Below are 22,629 nucleotides of genomic sequence, written 5' to 3'. Positions count from 1 at the left end.
CTGAGGGGGCGAGAGTCGGGGCTTAAACGTCTGGTGGGGATCTCTGGGGGCGGGACTAAACTGGTGATGGCTAGACTGTCTGCCGCGGGGGCGGGGCCGGATGGTGAAGGCGGGACTATGGGAGCGAGGGGAGGGGCTTAATATGGCTGGGGGCGGGTGTGGGCGGCCTGGGGCGGGGCTACGGGTTGCAGGGGCCAGATGCAAGTTGGATGGGGCGTGACTGGCCTCCTCCAGGGAGATCTCAGCCAGCAAGTCCAATCGAGGGAGGATTCTTTATGCTAACGGAGAGACTAGGCTCCTGCCCTGAGGGAATCCTCACGCTGAGTGGGGAGACCTGCTCCCTCTCCCTCATGGAGCTCTCTGTCTCACTAACTGCAGGAGTATCTAGCTGATCACTTCCCATCTCTCTGCCAGGTGGATGGGGCCCTGGATCTTAACAAGCCAGAGGTTCTGGGAGTCCGGGGGGCGGGCCCGTTACTCAGCCCTCGAATGACTACAGGAGACTTCTAGCAAACTCAGTTCCATACTGGCTGGATACATCCTCTACGTGCTGGAAGTTCTGAGTGATGAGGGTCGGGAGTGGGGATGGGGTCAGTCTCTGATGTGACTGATGGACCTACTGGGTTGGGCCCAATGGTACCAAGAAGGACCTGCAACATAATTTACGAGTCCCACCGCAAAATGAAAAATACAGGGCTCCTTGTTAAAAATGTATTAAGAAATATTCAAGATGACAACAGCAGAGTGTTAAACCAAGCATGAGACCCAGTGCAACTGCATAGGTTCCATCAAGCCAGCTGTGGTACCAAGCTACAAAGCAGAGTGTCTCAGGGTCCAAACCCAGGTGTCACCTCCGAGGAAAAGGCAGGACGTGCAAGCCCTTCTACCCCATCCACCCACCCATTTTTCCTAAAAGAAAGGGGAATGTATCCTCCTAGGAATCTTCTCTTATCCTCTCCTGGAGGGGGTTGAATCTGCTGCCCCCCAACACACACACACACACACACACACACACACACACACACACACCCCAACTACCAGAGCTGCCTTACAATCCACTGCCCACCAGAGGGAGAGACTGTGCCCCTGTCCCTCACGTGGTCTCCACTCCTTTACCCTCTGCAGAGCTGAGCACAGAGCAACAGCGGCTACTAGCCATGTCCATGGAGAAAGTTCCTTCCCCAACAGACAGAGCTGATGAGGATCTGAGGGTCGCAAGATGGGTGTCAGGCTTGACAACTAGGGTAAAATTGAACACTAGAAACGATGTGGGAGCGCATCCAGCTCCACCCCACCTCTCACTGATGAGCACTCTGGACCAAAGAGCACAAGGTACTTCAGGGCCACACAGCAGGCTCTTGGCAGAGCCCTCTACAGAACTCAGGTTTCCAAATTCTTAACCCATGCCTATTTTTCCTCTGCTCTAGCACTAATGGGCAGAAGGGGTCAAGGATGGGGGCAGGGGCTGAAATTTAAAATTTTACTTCAGGGACTTCCCTGGTGGTCCAGTGGGTAAGACTCCATGCTCTCAATGCAGGGCACCTGTGTTCCATCCCTGGTTGGGGAACTAGATCCCACATGCACGCTGCAACTAAGAAGCCCGCATGCAGCAACAAAGATCCCACGTGGGGGCTTCCCTGGTGGCGCAGTGGTTGAGAATCTGCCTGCCAATGCAGGGGACACGGGTTCGAGCCCTGGTCTGGGAAGATCCCACATGCCGCGGAGCAACTAGGTCTATGAGCCACAACTACGGAGCCTGCGCGTCTGGAGCCTGTGCTCCGCACCAAGAGAGGCCGCGACAGTGAGAGGCCCGCGCACCGCGATGAAGAGTGGCCCCTGCTCGCCGTAACTAGAGAAAGCCCTCGCACAGAAACGAAGACCCAACACAGCCATAAATAAATAAATAAATAAATAAATAAATAAATTTTTTAAAAAACAAGAACAAAAAAAGATCCCACGTGCCGCAACTAAGACCTGGCACGGCCTAAATAAATAAATAAATAATTTTAAAATAAAATAAAATTTTACTGCAGACCACCTCTGAAGTTGGTAGGTCCCCAAATGCAAAGCATCTTGTGATGTTTATTCTCTACTGTGCAGGTGGTGACCATCCTGGACCAAATTTTTCCAGGGGGATGCAGTGCTCTTCTGTCTTCACTTCAAGCTGCTCAGGGGCTTTTAGGGTGAGGAGCTGAAGGTCACCCAGCCCTAGTCGGACTCTGCAGCCTTGACATACAAGGAGATGGACACCATTATACCCGGGACCCCAATGCCTTGTCAACATTCTGCGCCCTCCATGTCATCCTCGCCATATTTCAGGTGTGGCCAACAACACCTGGCTTTCCCCAACCAGAACTGGGGAAAACAGAGTGGGGCTTTGTGCAGGCCTGGGGGAGTTGGTGAAATGGAGAGGAGCTTCGACTCCAAGTTCTCCTGGAAGCAGAGCTTCAAAGGCTCCATCTGGGACCCAGTCTCTTCCACAAGGATCTGGGACCTTTGTCCCATCACGAGGGCCTGGCAGTCACAGCTGAGGAGGAAAGCTTCTCTTTCATCAGCTGTGAGTGGGCAGGAGCTCCAGCACCTGGCACAGCTGCATCTTCAGCCTGACTACGAGTAGGGTGCCTGGCAGCAGAGGGCTGGGGGCAGCGAGGGCTGGCACCTTGTAGTTTGACCTTGAGTTTGACGTACTTCTTCAGTGATTCAGCACAACTTTGAGTAAGTGTCACAAGCCACTGACCAGTGTCTGCCCAGCCAGGATTTTGGAGATGTCTTAGGCTCTAAAGCGGATTTGAGAATTTGGGAAGAACATTTTTTGAGGGGATAAGAAAAGAGTCTTATTTTTACTCCATTCAGAAAAGAAGTATAGTTTATTTATGGAAGTATAGCTCACAATCGGCAGTCTGCACCCCAAAACTTCCAACCTCCCATGAGAGATATAATTTTTTTTTTGGCCTCACATGGGGGATCTTAGTTCCCCGACCAGGGATCGAACCCACTCTCCCTGCTGTGGAAGCGCAGAATCTTAACCACTGGACTGCCAGGGAAGTCCCCCATGAGAAATATAAAACGCAACGCCCTCACTGCACATTCTTCCTGCTTCTCCACCACTCCAGCCTGTCTTCATCCCTAGCTAATCCACCTCTTTTTACTCAACAAAGGTCCGGGAGTATGTCTGTGCAGGGGGTCCCTTCCCCCAAGTGCTCCAGGCTTCCCACACCCTACAAATTGGCTCTGTCTGCTACAGGCACGTTCCTTAAGCTCCTTCCTGCCCTCATAACTCCCAGGGTGTCAGCTTCTTCCCATTCTTGCCAGGATCAGTGCCTTCCACCCTCCTGAACTTCAGTAGCCTACCCCTCTCTCCTTCCTCTTTGGCCCCTTCCTGAGGAGAAAATTAAGAATAATAAAGAAGGACTTCCCTGGCGGTCCAGTGGTTAAGAGTCCACACTTCAAATGCAGGGGGCACAGGTTCGATGCCTGGTTGGGGAACTAGGACAACACATGCCACGCAGCGTGGCCAAAAAATAAAGTAAAATAAAATCTACAACAAAAGGAAGACCCACCCCACCCCCCAAAAGAAGAAAAAAACTATATATAAAAAAAAAGGAGAATAAAGAAGAAAATGGGTAAGTAAATAATGCCCCGTCCCAATGTCTGTGTCTGTCTTCAGAGTCTGCAGTGTACTCTGTGGGTCAGGGTCTTAGAGAACAGGTGGCTGGGGCTTCCTCCCCTAAGTCGATTCCCTTACCAGACCCCCATCTCCTAGCAACCACACACAAATCACAAGATTGGAGCAAACCTCGGGGATGATTACCTCCCTTAACTGACCACCAGAGGGAGATACAGAGCAAAGCCTGTTGCCTGCATCAGCACCATGCACTACCCAGGCTCCTGTTTCAATAAATCACTATTAATTGACGTAAAGAGTACTTACACATTAATCCAACTTAAATTTCCTCCAGCACAATTTGAATTGTGTCCCAGATTTCCCTGAACATAAACAAGGACTCTGAGGAAAAGAAGCTTCTGGACCCTAAAGTGATTCTGTGGCTTATCCCTAAGGACTTTACTGGAGGTTTTCTTGAGGAGCTGGTGCTGAATGGGGTAGAGGGTGACAAAAAGACAGGATATGCTGGGTGGGAGGAACAGCACTGGGACAAGCCTGGCATGGATGTTTTTATTCCAAAAGCACAAGACCTTCCAACCTGATGACCTCACAAGCCCTCATTTCTTCTCTGCACCTTGAACCCTCAAAGGCTCCTGCTTGGAACACCATCATGCAGTTGGGGGAATGGTGTGATGGGGTGAAGGTGGGATGGGAGCAGGACAAGGAGAATAAGGACAGGCCTGGTAGAGTTCAGAGGGAATAAAGGAGGGCAAGAGAAATAAAGAGGCAAGATTTCTAGGTCAGAGGAGAGAAAGCTGGCTTGATGGACTTTCTGGGTCCTCAGGAAGAGCAGAAACAGGTGTGACTTATTTTTTTTAATATTTATTTATTTATTCTTGGCTGTGTTGGGTCTTTTTTTAAAATAAATAAATAAACTTTTTTTTTTTTTTTTTTTGGCTGCATTGGGTCTTTGTTACTGCACGCAGGCTTTCTCTAATTTCAGCAAGCAGGAGCTACTCTTCGTTGCGGTGTGCGGGCTTCTCATTGTGGTGGCTTCTCTTGTTGTGGAGCACGGGCTCTGGGCACGCGGGCTCTAGAGCTCAGGCTCAGTAGTTGTGGCGCACGGGCTTAGTTGCTCCGTGGCACGTGGGATCTTCCCGGACCAGGGCTCGAACCCATGTCCGGCCAGACTCTTAACCACTGCGCCATCAGGGAAGCCCCTGTGTCGGGTCTTAGTTGCAGAACACAGGATCTTTTTGTTGCGGCACTCGGGCTCTCTCGTTGAGGCGCCTGAGCTCAGTAGTTGTGGCACTCAGGCTTCGTTGCCCCATGGCATGTGGCATCTTATGTCCCTGACCAGGGATGAAGCCCTCATCCCCTGTGTTGGAAGGCGGATTCTTAACCAGTGGACCACCAGGTAAGTCCCAGGTGTGACTTCTTGAAATCACTCTTCTCCAAGTCTTTGGAGGATGAGCTGAACTGGAAACCTTGGCTTGCAGTCAGTGGGAGGAAGATAGACACGAGGAAGAAACTCCCAAAAGTCTGGCTGAGGCAACGGTGGGCTGGGAAGAGGGTGGGAAGTGGAGCCGCCTTCTCTGGAGCTGATTAAAGGATGGGAGACTGCACAACCCAGGACCACATTTCTGCATAGATGTGCAATTGTGACAGGAACCGCATGACTAATGGCAGCCTTCCCCCACGCCCAAGCTCCCGTCCCACCGCCTAAGAAGGGATGTTTGTTTAAGGTAATGGTTAGAGCTGTCGAGGGAGGAGGTATTAGGTAGCTGCACAAGACGAGCCCAGGGTGAATGGGAAGGGAAGTGAACCAAAAGATGGGGGCAGGGACCAGAGGCCCAGCAGGGGCAAAGTCTTGTTTTGTTTCAAGACAGGGGAGAGAGATTTGGGAGCAGCTGTCATATTGAATGAGACTTTGGGGACAGAGGAGGAACAGTCAAGTTTTTAGGACTTTCGCTGAGTGTTATGTGGTCTAATCTCCCCCATTCACCACCAGCCCCTCAAGAAAATCTCCAGTAAAGACCTTGGGACTTCCCTGGCGGTCCAGTTGTTGAGTCCGCGCTTCCAACGCAGTGGGGCACGGTTTTGATCCCTGGTTGGGGAATTAAGATCCCGCATGCTGCGCGGTGCCGCCAAAAAAAAGAAGTTCCTAACTTACTGTTCATAGCCTTCAAGGTCACATTTCATTTGTGATGGATGATACTGAGGAGACCCTAAAGGTGAGTGTATGAAGGCTCAGTGGTATTCAGGTTATACATACAGATGTGCAGACACATATCCCAACACCACAGGAGCCTTGCTTGTAAATGTCTTGGTTTGTCATCTAGAGATCTGCCATGTGTATAAAGTCCCCTTTAAAATTCCATCCAGGCAGGGATTTCAGATAAGAGCAAGACCCTGGTAGGGAAGGGTAAATTAGGAGTTTGGGATTAGCAGATACAAACTACTATATATAAAATACATAAACAACAAGGTCTTACTGTATAGCACGGGGAACTATATTCAATATCCTATAATAAACCATAATGGAAAAGAATATGAAAAAGAATATGTACATATATGTATAACTGAATCACTTTGCTGTACACCTGAAACCAACACAACATTGTATTGGGTTGGCCAAAAAGATCATTTGATTTTTTCTGTAAGATGGCTCTAGTAGTGCTTAGCTGTCTTTAACTTCATTCAAAACAACTTTGTTAGATGTATTGTGACAGCTGTTGTATCAGCGTGCATTTAAAAAAAACATCAAAATTGGTGAATTTTTAAAATTATTTACTTGTTTATGGCGCATTGGGTCTTCGTTGCTGTGTGTGGGCTTTCTCTAGTCGTGGCGAGTGGGGGCTTCTCTTGTGGAGCACGGGCTCTAGGCACCCGGGCTTCAGTAGTTGTGATACTTAGGCTCAGTAGTTGTGGCTCGCAGGCTCTAGAGCGCAGGTTCAGTAGTCGTGGCGCACGGGCTTAGTTGCTCCGCGGCATGTGGGATCTTCCCAGCAGGGCTCGAACCTGTGTCCCCTGCATTGGCAGGCAGATTCTTAATCACTGTGCCATCAGGGAAGTCCAAAATTGGTGAATTTTTGTGTGGCCATTTTAATACTGAAGATGGAAGGAAAAAAAGCAACATTTTCTGCATATTATGCTTTATTATTTCAAGAAAGGTAAAAACAACTGAAATGCAAAAAAGATTTGTGCAGTGTATGGACAAGGTGCTGTGACTGATCGAACGTATCAAAAGTGGTTTGCGAAATTTCGTGCTGGAAATTTCTTCTGGACAGTGCTCCAAGGTCAGGCAGACCAGTTGAAGTTGATAGCAATCAAATCGAAGCATTAACTGAGAACAGTCAACGTTATAACACGTGGGAGGTGGCCGACATATTCAAAATACCCAAATCAAGTGTTGAAAGTCATTTGCACCAGCTTGGTTATGTTAATCACTTTGATGTTTGGGTTCCACGTAAGTTAAGCGAAAAAAACCTTCATGACCCTATTTCCTCATGTGATTCTCTACTTAAATGTAACAAAAACATTCTGTTTTTAAAACAAATTGTGACGGGAGATGAAAAGTGGATACTGTACAATAATGTGGAATGGAAGAGATTGTGGGGCAAGCGAAATGAACCACCACCAACCACACCAAAGACCGGTCTTCATCCAAAGAAGGTGAATGTGGTATATATATAGTGGGATTGGAAGGGAGTCCTCTATTATGAGCTCCTTCCAGAAAACCAAACGATTAATTCCAACAAGTACTGCTCCCAATTAGACCAAATGAAAGCAGCACTCGAAAAGTGTCCAGAATTAGTCAACAGAAAATGCATAATCTTCCATCAGTATAATGCAAAACCTCATGTTTCTTTGATGACCAGGCAAAAACTGTTACAGCTTGCCTGGAAGTTCTGATTCATCCACGGTATTCACCAGACATTGCATCTTTGTATTTCCATTTCTCTCAGTCTTTACAAAATTCTCTTAAAGGGAAAAAATTTCAATTCCCTGGAAGACTGTAAAAGGCACCTGGGAATAGTTCTTTGTTCAAAAAGATAAAAAGTTGGGCTTCCCTGGTGGCGCAGTGGTTGAGAGTCCGCCTGCCCATGCAGGGGACACGGGTTCGTGCCCCGGTCTGGGAAGATCCCACATGCTGCGGAGCGGCTAGGCCCGTGAGCCATGGCCGCTGAGCCTGTGCGTCCGGAGCCTGTGCTCTGCAACGGGAGAGGCCACAACAGTGAGAGGCCCGCGTACCGCAAAAAAAAAAAAAAAAAAAAAAAAAAGATAAAAAGTTTTGAGAAGATGGAATTATGAAGTTACCTGAAAAATGGCAGAAGATAGTGGAACAAATCAGTGAGTACGTTGTTCAATAAAGTTCTTGGTGAAAATGAAAAATGTGTCTTTTAGTTTTACTTTAAAAACAAAGGAACTTTTTGGCCAACCCAATAAATCAACTATACTTCAATAAAATGTTTAAAAAACTATACTTCAATTAAAAAAATAATAATAAGAGAGCCGTGAACCAAGATGGTGGAGTAGAAGGACATGCTCTCACTCTCTCTTGTGAGAATACGAACTAGGTGCTGGACAATCATCGACAGGAGGACACTGGAACTCACCAAAAAAGATACCCCACATCCAAAGACAAAGGAGAAGCCACAATGAGACGGTAGGAGGGGCGCAATCACAGTAAAATCAAATCCCATAACTGCTGGGTGGGTGACTCACAGACTGGAGAACACTTATACCACAGAAGTCCACCCACTGGAGTGAAGGTTCTGAGCCCCATGTCAGGCTTCCCAACCTGGGGGTCCAGCAACGGGAGGAGGAATTCCTAGAGAGTCAGATTTTGAAGGCTAGTGGGATTTGATTGCAGGACTTTGACAGGACTGGGGGAAACAGAGACTCCACTGTTGGAGGGCACATACAAAGTAGTGTGCACATTGGGACCTAGGGGAAGGAGCAGTGACCCCAGGGGAGACTGAACCAGACCTACCTGCTAGTGTTGGAGGGTGTCCTGCAGAGGTGGGGGGTGGCTGTGGCTCACCATGGGGACAAGGACACTGGCAGCAAAAGTTCCGGGAAGTACTCCTTGGCGTGAGCCCTCCCAGAGTCCACCATTAGACCCACCAAAGAGCCCAGGTAAGCTCCAGTGTTGGGTTGCCTTGAGCCAAACAACCAACAGGGAGGGAACCCAGCCCCACCCATGAACAGTCAAGTGGATTAAAGTTTTATTGAGCTCTGCCCACCAGAGCAAAAGCCAGCTCTACCCATCACCAGTCCCTCCCATCAGGAAACTTGCACAAGCCTCTTAGATAGCCACATCCACCAGAGGGCAGACAGCAGAAGCAAGAAGAACTACAATCCTGCAGCCTGTGGAACAAAAACCACATTCACAGAAAGATAGACAAGATGAAAAGGCAGAGGGCTAGGTACCAGATGAAGGAACAAGATAAAACCCCAGAAAAACAACTAAATGAAATGGAGATTGGCAACCTTCCAGAAAAAGAATTCAGAATAATGATAGTGAAGATGATCCAGGACCTCAGAAAAAGAATGGAGGCAAAGATCGAGAAGATGCAAGAAATGTTTAACAAAGACCTAGAAGAATTAAAGAACAAACAAACAGAGATGAACAATACAATAACTGAAATGAAAACTACACTAGAAGGAATCAATAGCAGAATAACTGAGGCAGGAGAACGGATAAGTGACCTGGAAGACAGAATGGTGGAATTCACTGCTGCGGAACAGAATAAAGAAAAAAGAATGAAAAGAAATGAAGACAGCCTAAGAGACCTCTGGGACCACATTAAGTGCAACAACATTCACATTATAGGGGTCCCAGAAGGAGAAGAGAGAGAGAAAGGACCAGAGAAAATATTTGAAGAGATTATAGTCAAAAAACGTCCCTAACATGGGAAAGGAAATAGCCACCCAAGTCCAGGAAGAGCAGCAAGTCCCATACAGGATAAACCCAAGGGGAAACATGCCGAGACACATAGTAATCAAACTGGCAAAAATTAAAGACAAAGAAAGCTTATTGAAAGCAGCAAGGGGAAAACGACAAATAACATACAAGGGAACTCCCATAAGGTTAACAGCAGATTTCTCAGCAGAAACTCTACAAGCCAGAAGGGAGTGGCATGATGTACTTAAAGTGATGAAAGGGAAGAACCTACAACCAAGATTACTCTACCCAGCAAGGATCTCATTCAGATTCGATGGAAAAATCAAAAGCTTTACAGACAAGCAAAAGCTAAGAGAATTCAGCACCACCAAACCAGCTCTACAGCAAATGCTAAAGGAACTTCTCTAAGTGGGAAACACAAGAGAAGAAAAAGACCTACAGAAAGAAACCCAAAACAATTAAGAAAACGGTCATAGGAACGTACATATCAATAATTACCTTAAACGTGAATGGATTAAATGCTCTAACCAAAAGACACAGGCTTGCTGAATGGATAGAAAAACAAGACCCATATATATGCTGTCTACAAGAGACCCACTTCAGACCTAGAGACACATACAGACTGAAAGTGAGGGGATGGAAAAAGATATTCCATGCAAATGGGAATCAAAAGAAAGCTGGAGTAGCAAATACTCATATCAGATAAAATAGACTTTAAAATAAAGAATGTTACAAGAGACAAGGAAGGACACTACATAATGATCAAGGGATCAATCCAAGAAGAAGATATAACAATTATAAATATATATGCACCCAACATAGGGGCACATCAATACATAAGGCAACTGCTAACAGCTATAAAAGAGGAAATCGACAGTAACACAATAATAGTGGGGGATTTTAACACCTCACTTACACCAATGGACAGGTCATCCAAAATGAAAATAAATAAGGAAAGAGAAGCTTTAAATGACACAATAGATCAGATAGATTTAGTTGATATTTATAGGACATTCCATCCAAAAACAGCAGATTACACTTTCTTCTCAAGTGTGCATGGAACATTCTCCAGGATAGATCACATCTTGGGTCACAAATCAAGCCTCAGTAAATTTAAGAAAATTGAAATCATATCAAGCAACTTTTCTGACCACAACGCTATGAGATTAGAAATCAATTATAGGGGGGAAAAATGTAAAAAACACAAACACATGGAGGCTAAACAATACGTTACTAAATAACCAAGAGATCACTGAAGATATCAAAGAGGAAATCGAAAAATACCTAGAGACAAATGACAATGAAAACACGACGATCCAAAACCTACGGGATGCAGCAAAAGCAGTTTTAAGAGGGAAGTTTATACCTATACAAGCCTACCTCAAGAAACAAGAAATATCTCAAATAAACAATCTAACCTTACTCCTGAAGGAACTAGAGAAAGAAGAACAAACAAAACCCAAAGTTAGCAGAAGGAAAGAAATCATAAAGATCAGAGCAGAAAAAAATGAAATAGAAACAAGGAAAACAATAGCAAAGATCAATAAAACTAAAAGCTGGTTCTTTGAGAAGATAAACAAAATTGATAAACCATTAACCAGACTCATCAAGAAAAAGAGGGAGAGGACTCAAATCAATAAAATTAGAAATGAAAAAGGAGAAGTTACAACAGACACTGCAGGAATACAAAGCATCCTAAGAGACTACTACAAGCAACTCTATGCCAATAAAATGGGCAACCTGGAAGAAATGGACAAATTCTTAGAAAGGTATAACCTTCCAAGACTGAACCAGGAAGAAATAGAAAATATGAACAGACCAATCACAAGTAATGACATTGAAACTGTGATTAAAAATCTTCCAACAACAAAAGTTCAGGACGAGATGGCTTTACAGGTGAATTCTATCAAACATTTAGAGAAGAGCTAACACCCATCCTTCTCAAACTCTTCCAAAAAATTGCAGAGGAAGGAACACTCCCAAACTCATTCTATGAGGCCACCATCAACCTGATACCAAAACCAAAGATACTACAAAAAAAGAAAATTACGGACCAATATCACTGATGAATATAGATGCAAAAATCCTCAACAAAATACTAGCAAACAGAATCCAACAGCACATTAAAAGGATCATGAACCATGATCAGTGGGATTTATCCCAGGGATACAAGGATTCTTCAATATACGCAAATCAATCAGTGTGATACACCATATTAACAAATTGAAGAATAAAAACCATATGATCATCTCAATAGATGCAGAAAAAGCTTTTGACAAAATTCAACACCCATTTATGATAAAAACTCTCCAGAAAGTGGGCATAGAGGGAAACTACGTCACCATAATAAAGGCCATATATGACAAACCCACAGCAAACATCATTCTCAATGGTGAAAAACTGAAAGCATTTCCTATAAGATCAGGAAGAAGACAAGGTTGCCCACTCTCGCCACTATTATTCAATGTAGTTTTGGAAGTTTTAGCCACAGCAATCAGAGAAGAAAAAGAAATAGAATGAATCCAAATCAGAAAAGAAGAAGTAAAACTGTCATTGTTTGCAGATGACATGATACTATACATAGAGAATCCTAAAGATGCTACCAGAAAACTACTAGAGCTAGTTAATGAATTTGGTAAAGTAGCAGGATACAAAATTTATGCACAGAAATCTCTTGCATTCCTATACACTAATGACGAAAAATCTGAAAGAGAAATTAAGAAAACACTCCCACTTACCACTGCAACAAAAAGAATAAAATACCTAGGAATAAACCTACCTAGGAAGACAAAAGACCTGTATGCAGAAAACTATAAGACACTGATGAAAGAAATTAAAGAGGATACCAACAGATGGAGAGAAATACCATGTTCTTGGCTTGGAAGAATCAATATTGTGAAAATGACTATACTACCCAAAGCAATCTACAGATTCAATGCAACCCCTATCAAATTACCAATTGCATTTTTTACAGAACTAGAACAAAAAATCTTAAACTTTGTATGGAGACACAAAAGACCCCGAATAGCCAAAGCAGTCCTGAGGGAAAAAAAACGGAGCTGGAGGAATCAGACTCCCTGACTTCATATTATACTACAAAGCTACAGTAATCAAGACAATATGGTACTGGAACAAAAACAGAAACATAGATCAATGTAACAAGATAGAAAGCCCAGAGGTAATCCCACACACCTATGGTCAACTAATCTATGACAAAGGAGGCAAGGATATACAATGGAGAAAAGACAGTCTCTTCAATAAGTGGTGCTGGGAAACCTGGACAGCTACATAAAAGAATGAAATTAGAACACTCCCTAACACCATACACAAAAATAAACTCAAAATGGATTAGAACCCTAAATGTAAGACCGGACACTATAAAACTCTTAGAGGAAAACATAGGAAGAACACTCTTTGGCATAAATCACAGCAAGATCTTTTTTTGATCCACCTCCTAGAGTAATGGAAATAAAAACAAAAACAAACAAATGGGACCTAATGAAACTTCAAAGCTTTTGCACAGCAAAGGAAACCATAAACAAGACGAAAAGACAACCCTCAGAATGGGAGAAAATATTTGAAAACGAATCAACGGACAAAGGATTAATCTCCAAAATATATAAGCAGCTCATGCAGCTCAATATTAAAGAAACAAACAACCCAATTCAAAAATGGGCAGAAGACCTAAATAGACATTTCTCCAAAGAAGGCATACAGATGGCCAAGAAGCACATGAAAAGCTGCTCAACATCACTAATTATTAGAGAAATGCAAGTCAAAACTACAATGAGGTATCACCTCACACCAGTTAGAATGGGCGTCATCAGAAAATCTACAAACAACAAATGCTGGAGAGGGTGTGGAGAAAAGGGAACCCTCTTGCACTATTGGTGGGAATGTAAATTGATACAGCCACTATGGAGGACAGTATGGAGGTTCCTTAAAAAACTAAAAATAGAGCTACCATATGATCCAGCAATCCCACTACTGGGCATATACCTAGAGAAAACCATAATTCAAAAAGATACATGCCCCCAGTGTTCATTGCAGCACTATTTACAATAGCCAGGTCATGGAAGCAACCTAAATGCCCATCGACAGATGAATGGATAAAGAAGATGTGGCACATGTGTACAATGGAATATTACTCAGCCATAAAAAGGAACGAAATTGGGTCATTTGTTGAGACGTGGATGAATCTAGAGACTGTCATACAGAGTGAAGTAAGTCAGAAAGAGAAAAACAAATATCGTATATTACCGCATGTATGTGGAACCTAGAAAAATGGTACAGATGAACCGGTTTGCAGGGCAGAAGTTGAGTCACAGATGTAGAGAACAAACGTATGGACACCAAGGGGGGAAAACCGCGGGGGGGTGGGGTTGGTGGTGTGATGAATTGGGCGATTGGGATTGACATGTATACACTGATGTGTATAAAATGGATGACTAATAAGAACCTGCTGTATAAAAAAAAAGCAAAAAAAAAGCACCAAGTCCTAACCACTGGACAACCGGGGAATTCCCAATCATTTTCCCATATATACATATATCAAATCATTACATTGTAGCTTTGGTGGTACAGTGGTTAAGACTTTGTGCTTCCAATGCAGGGGGCACAGGTTCAATATGCGGCCAAAAAAAAAGAAAGAAAAATCATTATGCTGTATACCTAAAAGTAGTACAATATTATATGTCAATTATATCTCAATTTTTAACAATGTTAAAAGTAGCTGGAAATGAGGACCTGGAGCTCAGGAGAGGAGTCAAGGTGAAGATATGTATGTGGTGGTCAGCAACTTAAAGATTTAAACTACAGGAATGACTTAGCTGGTGGCGCAGTGGTTAAGAATCCGCCTGTCAATGCAAGGGACACGGGTTCGATCCCTGGTCCGGGAAGATCCCACATACCGTAGAGCAACTAAGCCTGTGCGCCACAGCTACTGAAGCCCACACGCCTAGAGCCCGCGTTCTGCAACAAGAGAAGTCACTGCAATGAGAAGCCCACTCGCCGCAACTAGAGAAAACGTGCACGCAGCAATGAAGACCCAATGCAGCCAAAAATATAAGTAAATAAATAAATAAATTTATTTAAAAAAAAAAAAGAAGGGGAGGGCCCAGATGAGTAAAAGCTCCGGACGGTTCCCTGATGTTTCTCCTGCCACAGGAAGCTGGCAGCAGAGCGCCCATTCCTGGAGGAGATGCGAGGGCGAGGAGAGAACCTGTACGTGGAGGTGGAGGTGGTACAGACCGCCCAGGAGGTGACTGGCAAGAGCTGGCAAGGCTCCTCCCTCCCATTCTTCGCCCCGCTGGGGCTACAGGTTAGATACACACACACACACACACACACACACACACATATTCAGTTTACCCTCAGAGGCTGCATCACTTAACCCGATCAGTGCCCCCTCAGGATACCGAAAAGGACCCACTTCCTCCCCATTCTCTTCAACGTCCAGACCCCAGTTGGCCAGAAACAAATCATCCCCATGGTCAGTGGTGCCCAGCTGGGTAGAGTCCTGTGCCAGATGCCACGGGGAGCTACCTGAGAAGGGGACACTCTTAGTTGTGGATTTTCCCTCACGATGCTCCCAATCTATAGGAAAGGCATCCTTGTTGTCAGAAAGTTCTCCGTCTCATGCAGGAGACACAGAGGTTAAAGGCCAGAAAATTCAATGTAAATAAGTAGTTCTCTACATACCTATATCTACACTGTATAAATATTCAGGGGATGAGTGGGAACCGGGAGTAGGGAGTAATCATGGAAGGCTTCCCAAAGGAGGTGAGCATGGGACAGATGGCAAAGAGGAAGAAGGAACCAGGGCCTGGATGGAAGCTCTAAAGTGGGACAGGGATGCACAGGCAGGTGATGGAGCCCAGTTCCTTCATGTGCCTGAACCAGGAAGAGAGAAAGAGATCGTTAAAGGGTTGATCAGCGGAAATGAGCAGAAGAGCTCTGAAGCTCACCCCACCAGGTGGAAAGGCGATCAGGGACACCGCTGAAGGGTTCCCAACTTCTGATCTCCCCAAAGGCTCTCGGGCCTGGCCCTCCACTGGTCCCCCACCCCTCACTCCCAATGTCTCATACTTAGGATCTCTGCAGAGTCACAAATCCTCATTGTCTACTTCTAGGGATCCATAAACCACAAGGAGGCTGTTACCATCCCCAAGGGCTGCGTCCTGGCATTTCGAGTGAGACAGCTGATGGTCAAAGGCAAAGATGAGTGGGGTGAGCACATTCTCCCCTCAAGACAAGAATTACCCGCACCACTCCTAAGGCATCCTGGTCCCCTCCCGTGGCAACGCCAGGAAAGGAGTAAAGGAGTGTATTGTATTGTGGTCCAACCGACAGAGACACAACTGCAGAGGCTGCTCTGGAGAGGGAGTGAGGAACACCTGGGTTCTGAGCATCTCCTGAGTGCGAGGCCCTGTGTAGATGGGGGAAGGGAGTACAGGGATGAATGAGCACAGCCTCTGCTCTCAAGAAGTCGGGGGCCACTGGAGGAAACAGGCACACAGACACCAGCACTAGAATGCAAGGTAGAAAAGAGTGGTATCATAGGAAAGGATTTAGAGAGGAAGAAATGATGACTTCCAGCCATAGAGGCGGAGCAGGGGATTAGGTGAGGCATTCGAGGGCAGGGTCCTAGCCCTTAGCAGAGCCCATGGGCTTGAGAGCAGAGAAGAAAATTTGGGACGGCTGTTAAGAGTCCCACTGCCCTCCCCTCTCTTGTTCCTTACAGATATTCCACCCATCTGCAATGATGACATGCAAACCTTCCCTCCCGGAGGTGAGTGAAATTGCTTCCCAGCTCCCCACATCTTTCTCCCTACCCCTGACGTTACCTGCTGAAATCCTGCACCCTCTAATAGGGTATACCATAATCCCCCAAGGAGTCCCCTGGTTTTGTTTCCCAAGGCCCGAAAGATATCTATCCTCAACTTTCGGAAAGGCATATAGAGGCACAGACATTTGCCCATGAGAGACAGAGAAACAGAAAGAGACCGGAAGGCACCATCAGAAGCAGAAATACTGGAGACAGTGTGTGTTCCCAAATTGCGGGGGCGGATGAGCTCTGTGTTTTTATAAAGATCACTGATAAAGCTGCCTTGACAACTGCTCTAGATAAAAAGGCACAAAGAGGTTTTATGCTGACATATGTGCAATGTTTGTCTTCAGAAGAGCCAGAAGAGGAGAAGCTCACCTGTGTTTCCTGTCATTTCACTGCACCTTTCTTGACAGAATTTTAAAACTCCCATCTTTGTCTTCCCTTCTCTCTGGGACTGACAAGGAACAGGGCAGAGCAGATCTCAGCCAACTACCGTCTCTGAAATGTGGCAGGAATTCCAACAGCTTAGGGAAAAGCAGTGGAAGGGGAAAGTCTTTGGACAAGATGCCCAGATGGTCTGATGCCTCCAACTTCTGTCCTCAAGGCCTTAGTAACTATAACCTGTCCTATGCCACCCAGCGCCCGGGGTGGGAGCTGCTGAGTCACAGTGATGCCAGCTTAATCCAGGTGCCCCTTTTCACAATGCATTAGCGTCTGTGCTGCTCCAGTCCTACCTTCCACGAATGGAGCAGGAGCATCCTTAAGGTGGCTGGGATGTCCCAGGAGACAGGATATATTTCCTCATTCAGGTCTCATCCCCTGGGTACGGCTACCGGTTTGGAGGATTGCATTCTAAATGGTTTTGTTTTGTTTTGTTTTTCCCCTCAGTTATCCAGGCATCTGATGTTGGTAAGGAATTTTGTGTTTCTCCCTAGACTTTGGCAGGAAGGCAGTGGAAGTAACCTTGGGGTGAAGGGACGGGAAGACACGTGCTGAGTCCCAGTTGCTGGGGGTTGCAGCCACTTCCAGGAAGCCACTCTTTCCAAAGCAGGCTGGACATATTCCTAGGATGCCAGGCTGCTAGAGGGACAGGCCAAGGTTCAAGCTATCTTTAATCCACCCACATCCCCGGATTTAGACCCACTGCTCTTTGGGTCAGTCCCCTCCTGGTCTTTACTCAGTCACCGAAATTCTTCTTCTTTGTCAGCTAACTCTTGAGAAGGGAAAATAGACCTTCCTTATCAACTCTTAGCTGGGGTCTTAGAGAAAGGGAGGTCAATTGTCTACTGATCCAGGATGGGGCCTGGGATCTCAGGGAGAATGAAAACCTGTCTTGGATGATAATGTGGGTCCTGGCCCACCCCCTCCCGCCACCCCACCCCCAACACCTCAAGTCAAGGCTGGGGGATGACTTCATAACTGTGTTCCTTGGTCAAGCAAAAAGAGAGGAGAGCAAAGCCCGGGGGGCATCAGAGCCTGGGGCCTGAGCAGGGCTGAGTGAAGGAAGCCTGCAGGGAGAGCACCGACTGACCTGATGGGGAGTGTACCACATCTACTGTCCCCACATGGGAGGTACATGAGGACTTCAAGACCCTAAAAGAAGAGGTTTAAAAGGAGACCCGGGGGCTTCCCTGGTGGCGCAGTGGTTGGGAGTCCACCTGCCGATGCAGAGGACACAGGTTCGTGCCCCGGTCTGGGAAGATCCCACATGCCGCGGAGCGGCTGGGCCCGTGAACCATGGCCGCTGAGCCTGCGCGTCGGGAGCCTGTGCTCCGCAACGGGAGAGGCCACAACAGTGAGAGGCCCGCGTACCGCAAAAAAAAAAAAAAAAAGGGAGACCCCGGAAGTGGAGAGGCTGAGCCCAGAAGGGAAGAGCTCCCTGCTCAGCTCCCTCAGCAAACTCTTAGGGAAGAAAAAGGAGCTGGAAGACCTGGAGCAGCTCATGGTGAGGACCCAAGGGAAGGGTGGGAGATGCAGAAGAAGGAAGGCTTTGGGTGGAGGTGTGTGTGGCGATCTGATGGGTCTGGCAGCAGGTGGGAAGTGGCTAGAGGAATCAACAGTGGACGCCTTCCCCAAGGGTGGTCAAGTGTTCCCCAGGCTGCCAGGGTCGCCACTGCTCCCTGTGTCCCTCTGGAGAAGGGCAAACAGTGCAGATTCCCCCAAAGCACATGCTCCCTCCTCATGAACAGAGGGTAGGCTCCCTGCTCCGTTGGAAGGGGGCTGGACCTTTCCTTTCCAGAGTCCAGGGCTCAGACACCAAGGAACCCAGGAGTCCAATACTTTTCAGGGCTTGATACCTTGAAAAAGAAACGAGGAGATGGAGATAGTTAACACATCTCAAGGGAATGCTATGTGCCAGGCACTATGCCCTTTAACTGTGTTATCTTAAATAGTCACCCACCCAACTTTCCCCACAGCTTGAAGGAGCTCTAGACAAAGGACATGAAGTAACCCTGGAGGCACTCCCAAAAGATGTCCTACTCTCAAAGGAGGCTATAGGTGCCGTCCTCTATTTCCTTGGAGCTCTAACAGGTAAGTGGGGAGTGAGGTCTTCATTTATATACCTATTCAGTAGTAGGATGAGTCACTAAATGAATTTCCAGATGAATAAATGAATGAATGAATGAATGAGTAAGTAAGTAAATGTCAAGCAAATTATACTACAGTTAAGTAGTTTATATCTACATTTTCAAAAATTGGTTTTGGGCTTCCCTGGTGGCGCAGTGGTTGAGAGTCCGCCTGCTGATGCAGGGGACACAGGTTCGTGCCCCGGTCCGGGAGGATCCCACATGCCACGGAGCGGCTGGGCCCGTGAGCCATGGCCGCTGAGCCTGTGCGTCCGGAGCCTGTGCTCCGCAACGGGAGAGGCCACAACAGTGAGAGGCCCGCGTACCACAAAAAAAAAAAAAAGAAAAAATTGGTTTCATTCCTAAGGATTCACTTGGTCATCATAGCCTAGTCTTGCTAACAGAGGTTGGGAAATAACCCTAGTTTTATCAGCCATATATTTAAAACTTCTACATATAGCTAAGCTCATCACTTTTATATCGCTATCTCTTAGCTTTAATTTGAGGATAACATCTTCTGATCTTGCCCCTGAATTCTCTTCTTCCCTCTGCAAGAAACATTCCCCCACCTTGAAAAACTCTCTGGACCTTCACGTGTAAGCTGAGGTGTTTGTTCCTTCAAGAAGCCTGCCCTCAAACACCAAGACCAAAGTAGACCCTCAGCTATGACTCCTGTAACAGCCTGATTATAATTGCATGTTACTTTGTCTTCTCCACTAGACTGCAAGTTCCTTGAGTGAAGAGAGGATGATTTTTACCTAACACATCCAGCAAAGGTGCCTGGCCTAGAGCAGGCATTCAACCTTGGATGAATGTATGAATCAATGGATGCCGACATTCTGGAAATACACCCCCTGGGAGCCTGTAGTCCCCTTTGCACCCACACATCTCTTTCTCTGCTTTTCTTCTCCAGAGTTAAGTGAAGCCCAACAGAAGCTGCTGGCACAATCCATGGAGAAAAAGATCTTACCTTTGCAGCTAAAGCTGGTGAGAAAAAATGGCAGATGTCGGGGAGAGTTTGCGAGGGAGTCAGCTAGAACCAGTGGAAAGATACAATTTCGCCTAATGACAGAACTATCCTCCAGGGTCTCTGTCTTATCCCAGGAGCTCATGCCCACTTCTCATTTCTCTCCATGTTTCTTCCTGTTTGCTATTTCACAACTAGAGGGAGAAGAGTGCACTTTGGGGCAACTATCTGGGTTTTTCAACCTGATCCTAGGAGAAGAGACAGAAAACTCTGACTTGGTTTATTCCTAGCCAAGGGATGTGAGCAAATCTTAATGTCTCTAAGTGTGCCTCAATTCACTCCTCTGTCAAAAGGGGCTAAAAACAAATTGCCGCTCATCATGCAGGGTTACTAAAAGGCCCAGACAGAGTTGTCATGTAATGTAACAAAGGGGGTTATAGTAAAAGAACGGTAGCCCTTTTCATGGTTTTTTTGAGTTAGGAAAAAGGAAGAGAGCTTTCTAGTTCTTTCTTTTCCTACTACTTTGGTTCCTTCCAGGTGGAGAGCACAATGGAACAGAATTTCCTCCAGGATAAAGAGGGTGTTTTCCCCCTGCAACCTGAGCTGCTTTCCTCTCTTGGGGAAGAGGAACTGACCCTCACAGAGGCCCTAGTGGGGCTGAGTGGCCTGGAAGTGCAGAGATCGGGCCCCCAGTACACATGGGACGCAGACACCCTTCCCCGCCTCTGTGCCCTTTATGCTGGCCTCTCCCTCCTGCAGCTACTGACCAAGGCCTCCTAACTTGCCTTTTCCATTGGCTTCCTGCTTTCCTAAGGCCTTCCCTACTTTATTGTGTCCTGTCCCGACATGCAAGGGCATTTCGGAGCCAGCAGGCTGAGGATGATGGAAACCTTAGCTGATTACCCAAGATAATCAATTTCCATTTGTCCAACTCTGTATATCCCCCTGCCCCATGGCTCCACAACCCATCTGCCGATGCTTAAATCCTCTAAAAGTGGAAACACTCAAACTTTTAAAACTATGAACCATTTCAGCAAAACCGAAATTAAATAGTTTCCTAGCCCAACCCCTACCCCTTTAGAACCCCCTATCTAATCAAATATCTGAAGACCTCTTTTTCTTTATACATTTTAGGTGTTCATCCATTTGTTTCACTGTTCCACTGTGCTAAATATTTAGTGATGATTATAATCTATGGAGTGTGGCTATGGACGTTTTTCCCCCCATATGATCCAAATCATAAGACTGAAAATGTTCTCTCAGCTCAGGAAATGGTTTATCCAGTTGTAGATCTTCCAGTGCATCATCTGGGTAAAACCCCTACCGCTTATGATTCCAAAAATCAAGCTTTACTGGAATTGATGAAAAAAGTATTATTTCATCTTGGGTGAAATGCCTTTTGGTGTTTTTCTTTGAAGAACCTATCCTAAGGAAATTTTTTTTTTTTTTTTTTTTTTTTTTTTTGCGGTACGCGGGCCTCTCACTGTTGTGGCCTCTCCCGTTGCAGAGCACAGGCTCTGGAAGTGCAGGCTCAGCGGCCATGGCTCACTGGCCCAGCCGCTCCACGGCATGTGGGATCTTCCCGGACCGGGACACGAACCTATGTCCCCTGCATTGGCAGGCGGACTCTCAACCACTGCGCCACCAGGGAAGCCCCACCTAAGGAAATTCTTAATTTGTGCCAGAAAAAAAAAAAAAACATTATCATACTACGTATAGATTATATGTACATGAATATGTCATGTGGTCCTCAGACCAACTGGCAAGTGCTCAGAGAAGAACTGTGAGGGTGTGGAATATGGAGTCTAGATTCTAAAGTCAGAAGATGGGACTTCCCTGGTGGTCCAGTGGGTAAGACTCCACGCTCCCAATGCAGGGGGCCCGGGTTCGAGCTAAGATCCCACAGGCTGTGCGGCGCGGCCAAAAGAATAATAATAACATTTCTTTAAAAACGCAGATAAGTAAAAATAAATAAATAAACGGTACCCAAGAATTAGACTGATGCAAAACTTTAAAAAAGAAAGTGTGGGACTTCCCTGGTGGCGCAGTGGTTGAGAGTCCGCCTGCCGATGCAGGGGACACGGGTTCGTGCCCCAGTCCGGGAAGATCCCACATGCCGCGGAGTGGCTGGGCCCGTGAGCCATGGCCGCTGAGCCTGTGCGTCCGGAGCCTGTGCTCCACAACGGGAGAGGCCACAACAGTGAGAGGCCCACATACAGCAAAAACAAAAACAAAAAAAAAGAAAGTGTGATATTATCTTCTCATTTCACCTTTCCTTCTTCTGCCCTCAATTAGCGTGGTTGTCATGTGGGTAGGTTTGGCATGTGGAAGGGCTAATACAGACATTCAGTCTCATAAAACTGCTGGGTCCATACCAGCCTCCTCTGCCTAAAGCTGGGTTTTAACATCTTTCACCAATCTCTTATAGAATAGTTTTATGGGTGGAATAATTTCTGCAAGGTTTTTGGCCCCAGGAGTCAGACTCTCCCCCTTCTTAGCCACCCCCTACCCAGGCTACTTCCCTCACTCACCAAGAATTCATGACCCATTGACAAAAGCTTTGCATTAAGCCATCCTCGCCCATTCTGGGGCATCTTCCAAGGCCTCGCTATATTGCTCAAGGACATACTGGGTAGTTATCTGCTGACTTGATTGTTTTTCCCTTGTGATGTAAACTTAACAATGAAGTGAGCTAACACCCTAACTATCCAGAAGGGTAACCTCATAAAGATGAACAACAAAACCTGTCAG

General features: G+C 46.2%; 1 protein-coding gene across 1 annotated transcript; it reads left to right on the top strand.

Moving 5' to 3' along the window:
* Window positions 1-2,404: 2,404 nt before the first annotated feature.
* GSDMA (gasdermin A) lies at window positions 2,405-20,658 on the top strand (the record flags this gene model as incomplete). The annotated part of the gene is made up of 10 exons (XM_081218668.1): window positions 2,405-2,613; window positions 14,682-14,835; window positions 15,647-15,743; window positions 16,258-16,305; window positions 16,695-16,721; window positions 17,233-17,265; window positions 18,141-18,289; window positions 18,762-18,876; window positions 19,825-19,898; window positions 20,416-20,658. The coding sequence occupies 10 exons, from the start codon at window positions 2,405-2,407 to the stop codon at window positions 20,656-20,658; spliced, it is 1,149 nt and encodes a 382-aa protein (XP_081074794.1).
* Window positions 20,659-22,629: the final 1,971 nt, after the last annotated feature.

Source organism: Mesoplodon bidens (assembly GCF_964165515.1).
Source record: "Mesoplodon bidens genome assembly, chromosome: 19".
NCBI classification, from domain to species: domain Eukaryota; kingdom Metazoa; phylum Chordata; class Mammalia; order Artiodactyla; family Ziphiidae; genus Mesoplodon; species Mesoplodon bidens.
The sequence above is the reverse complement of the archived record's forward strand: the minus strand, read 5'-3'. Positions and strand labels throughout refer to the sequence as shown.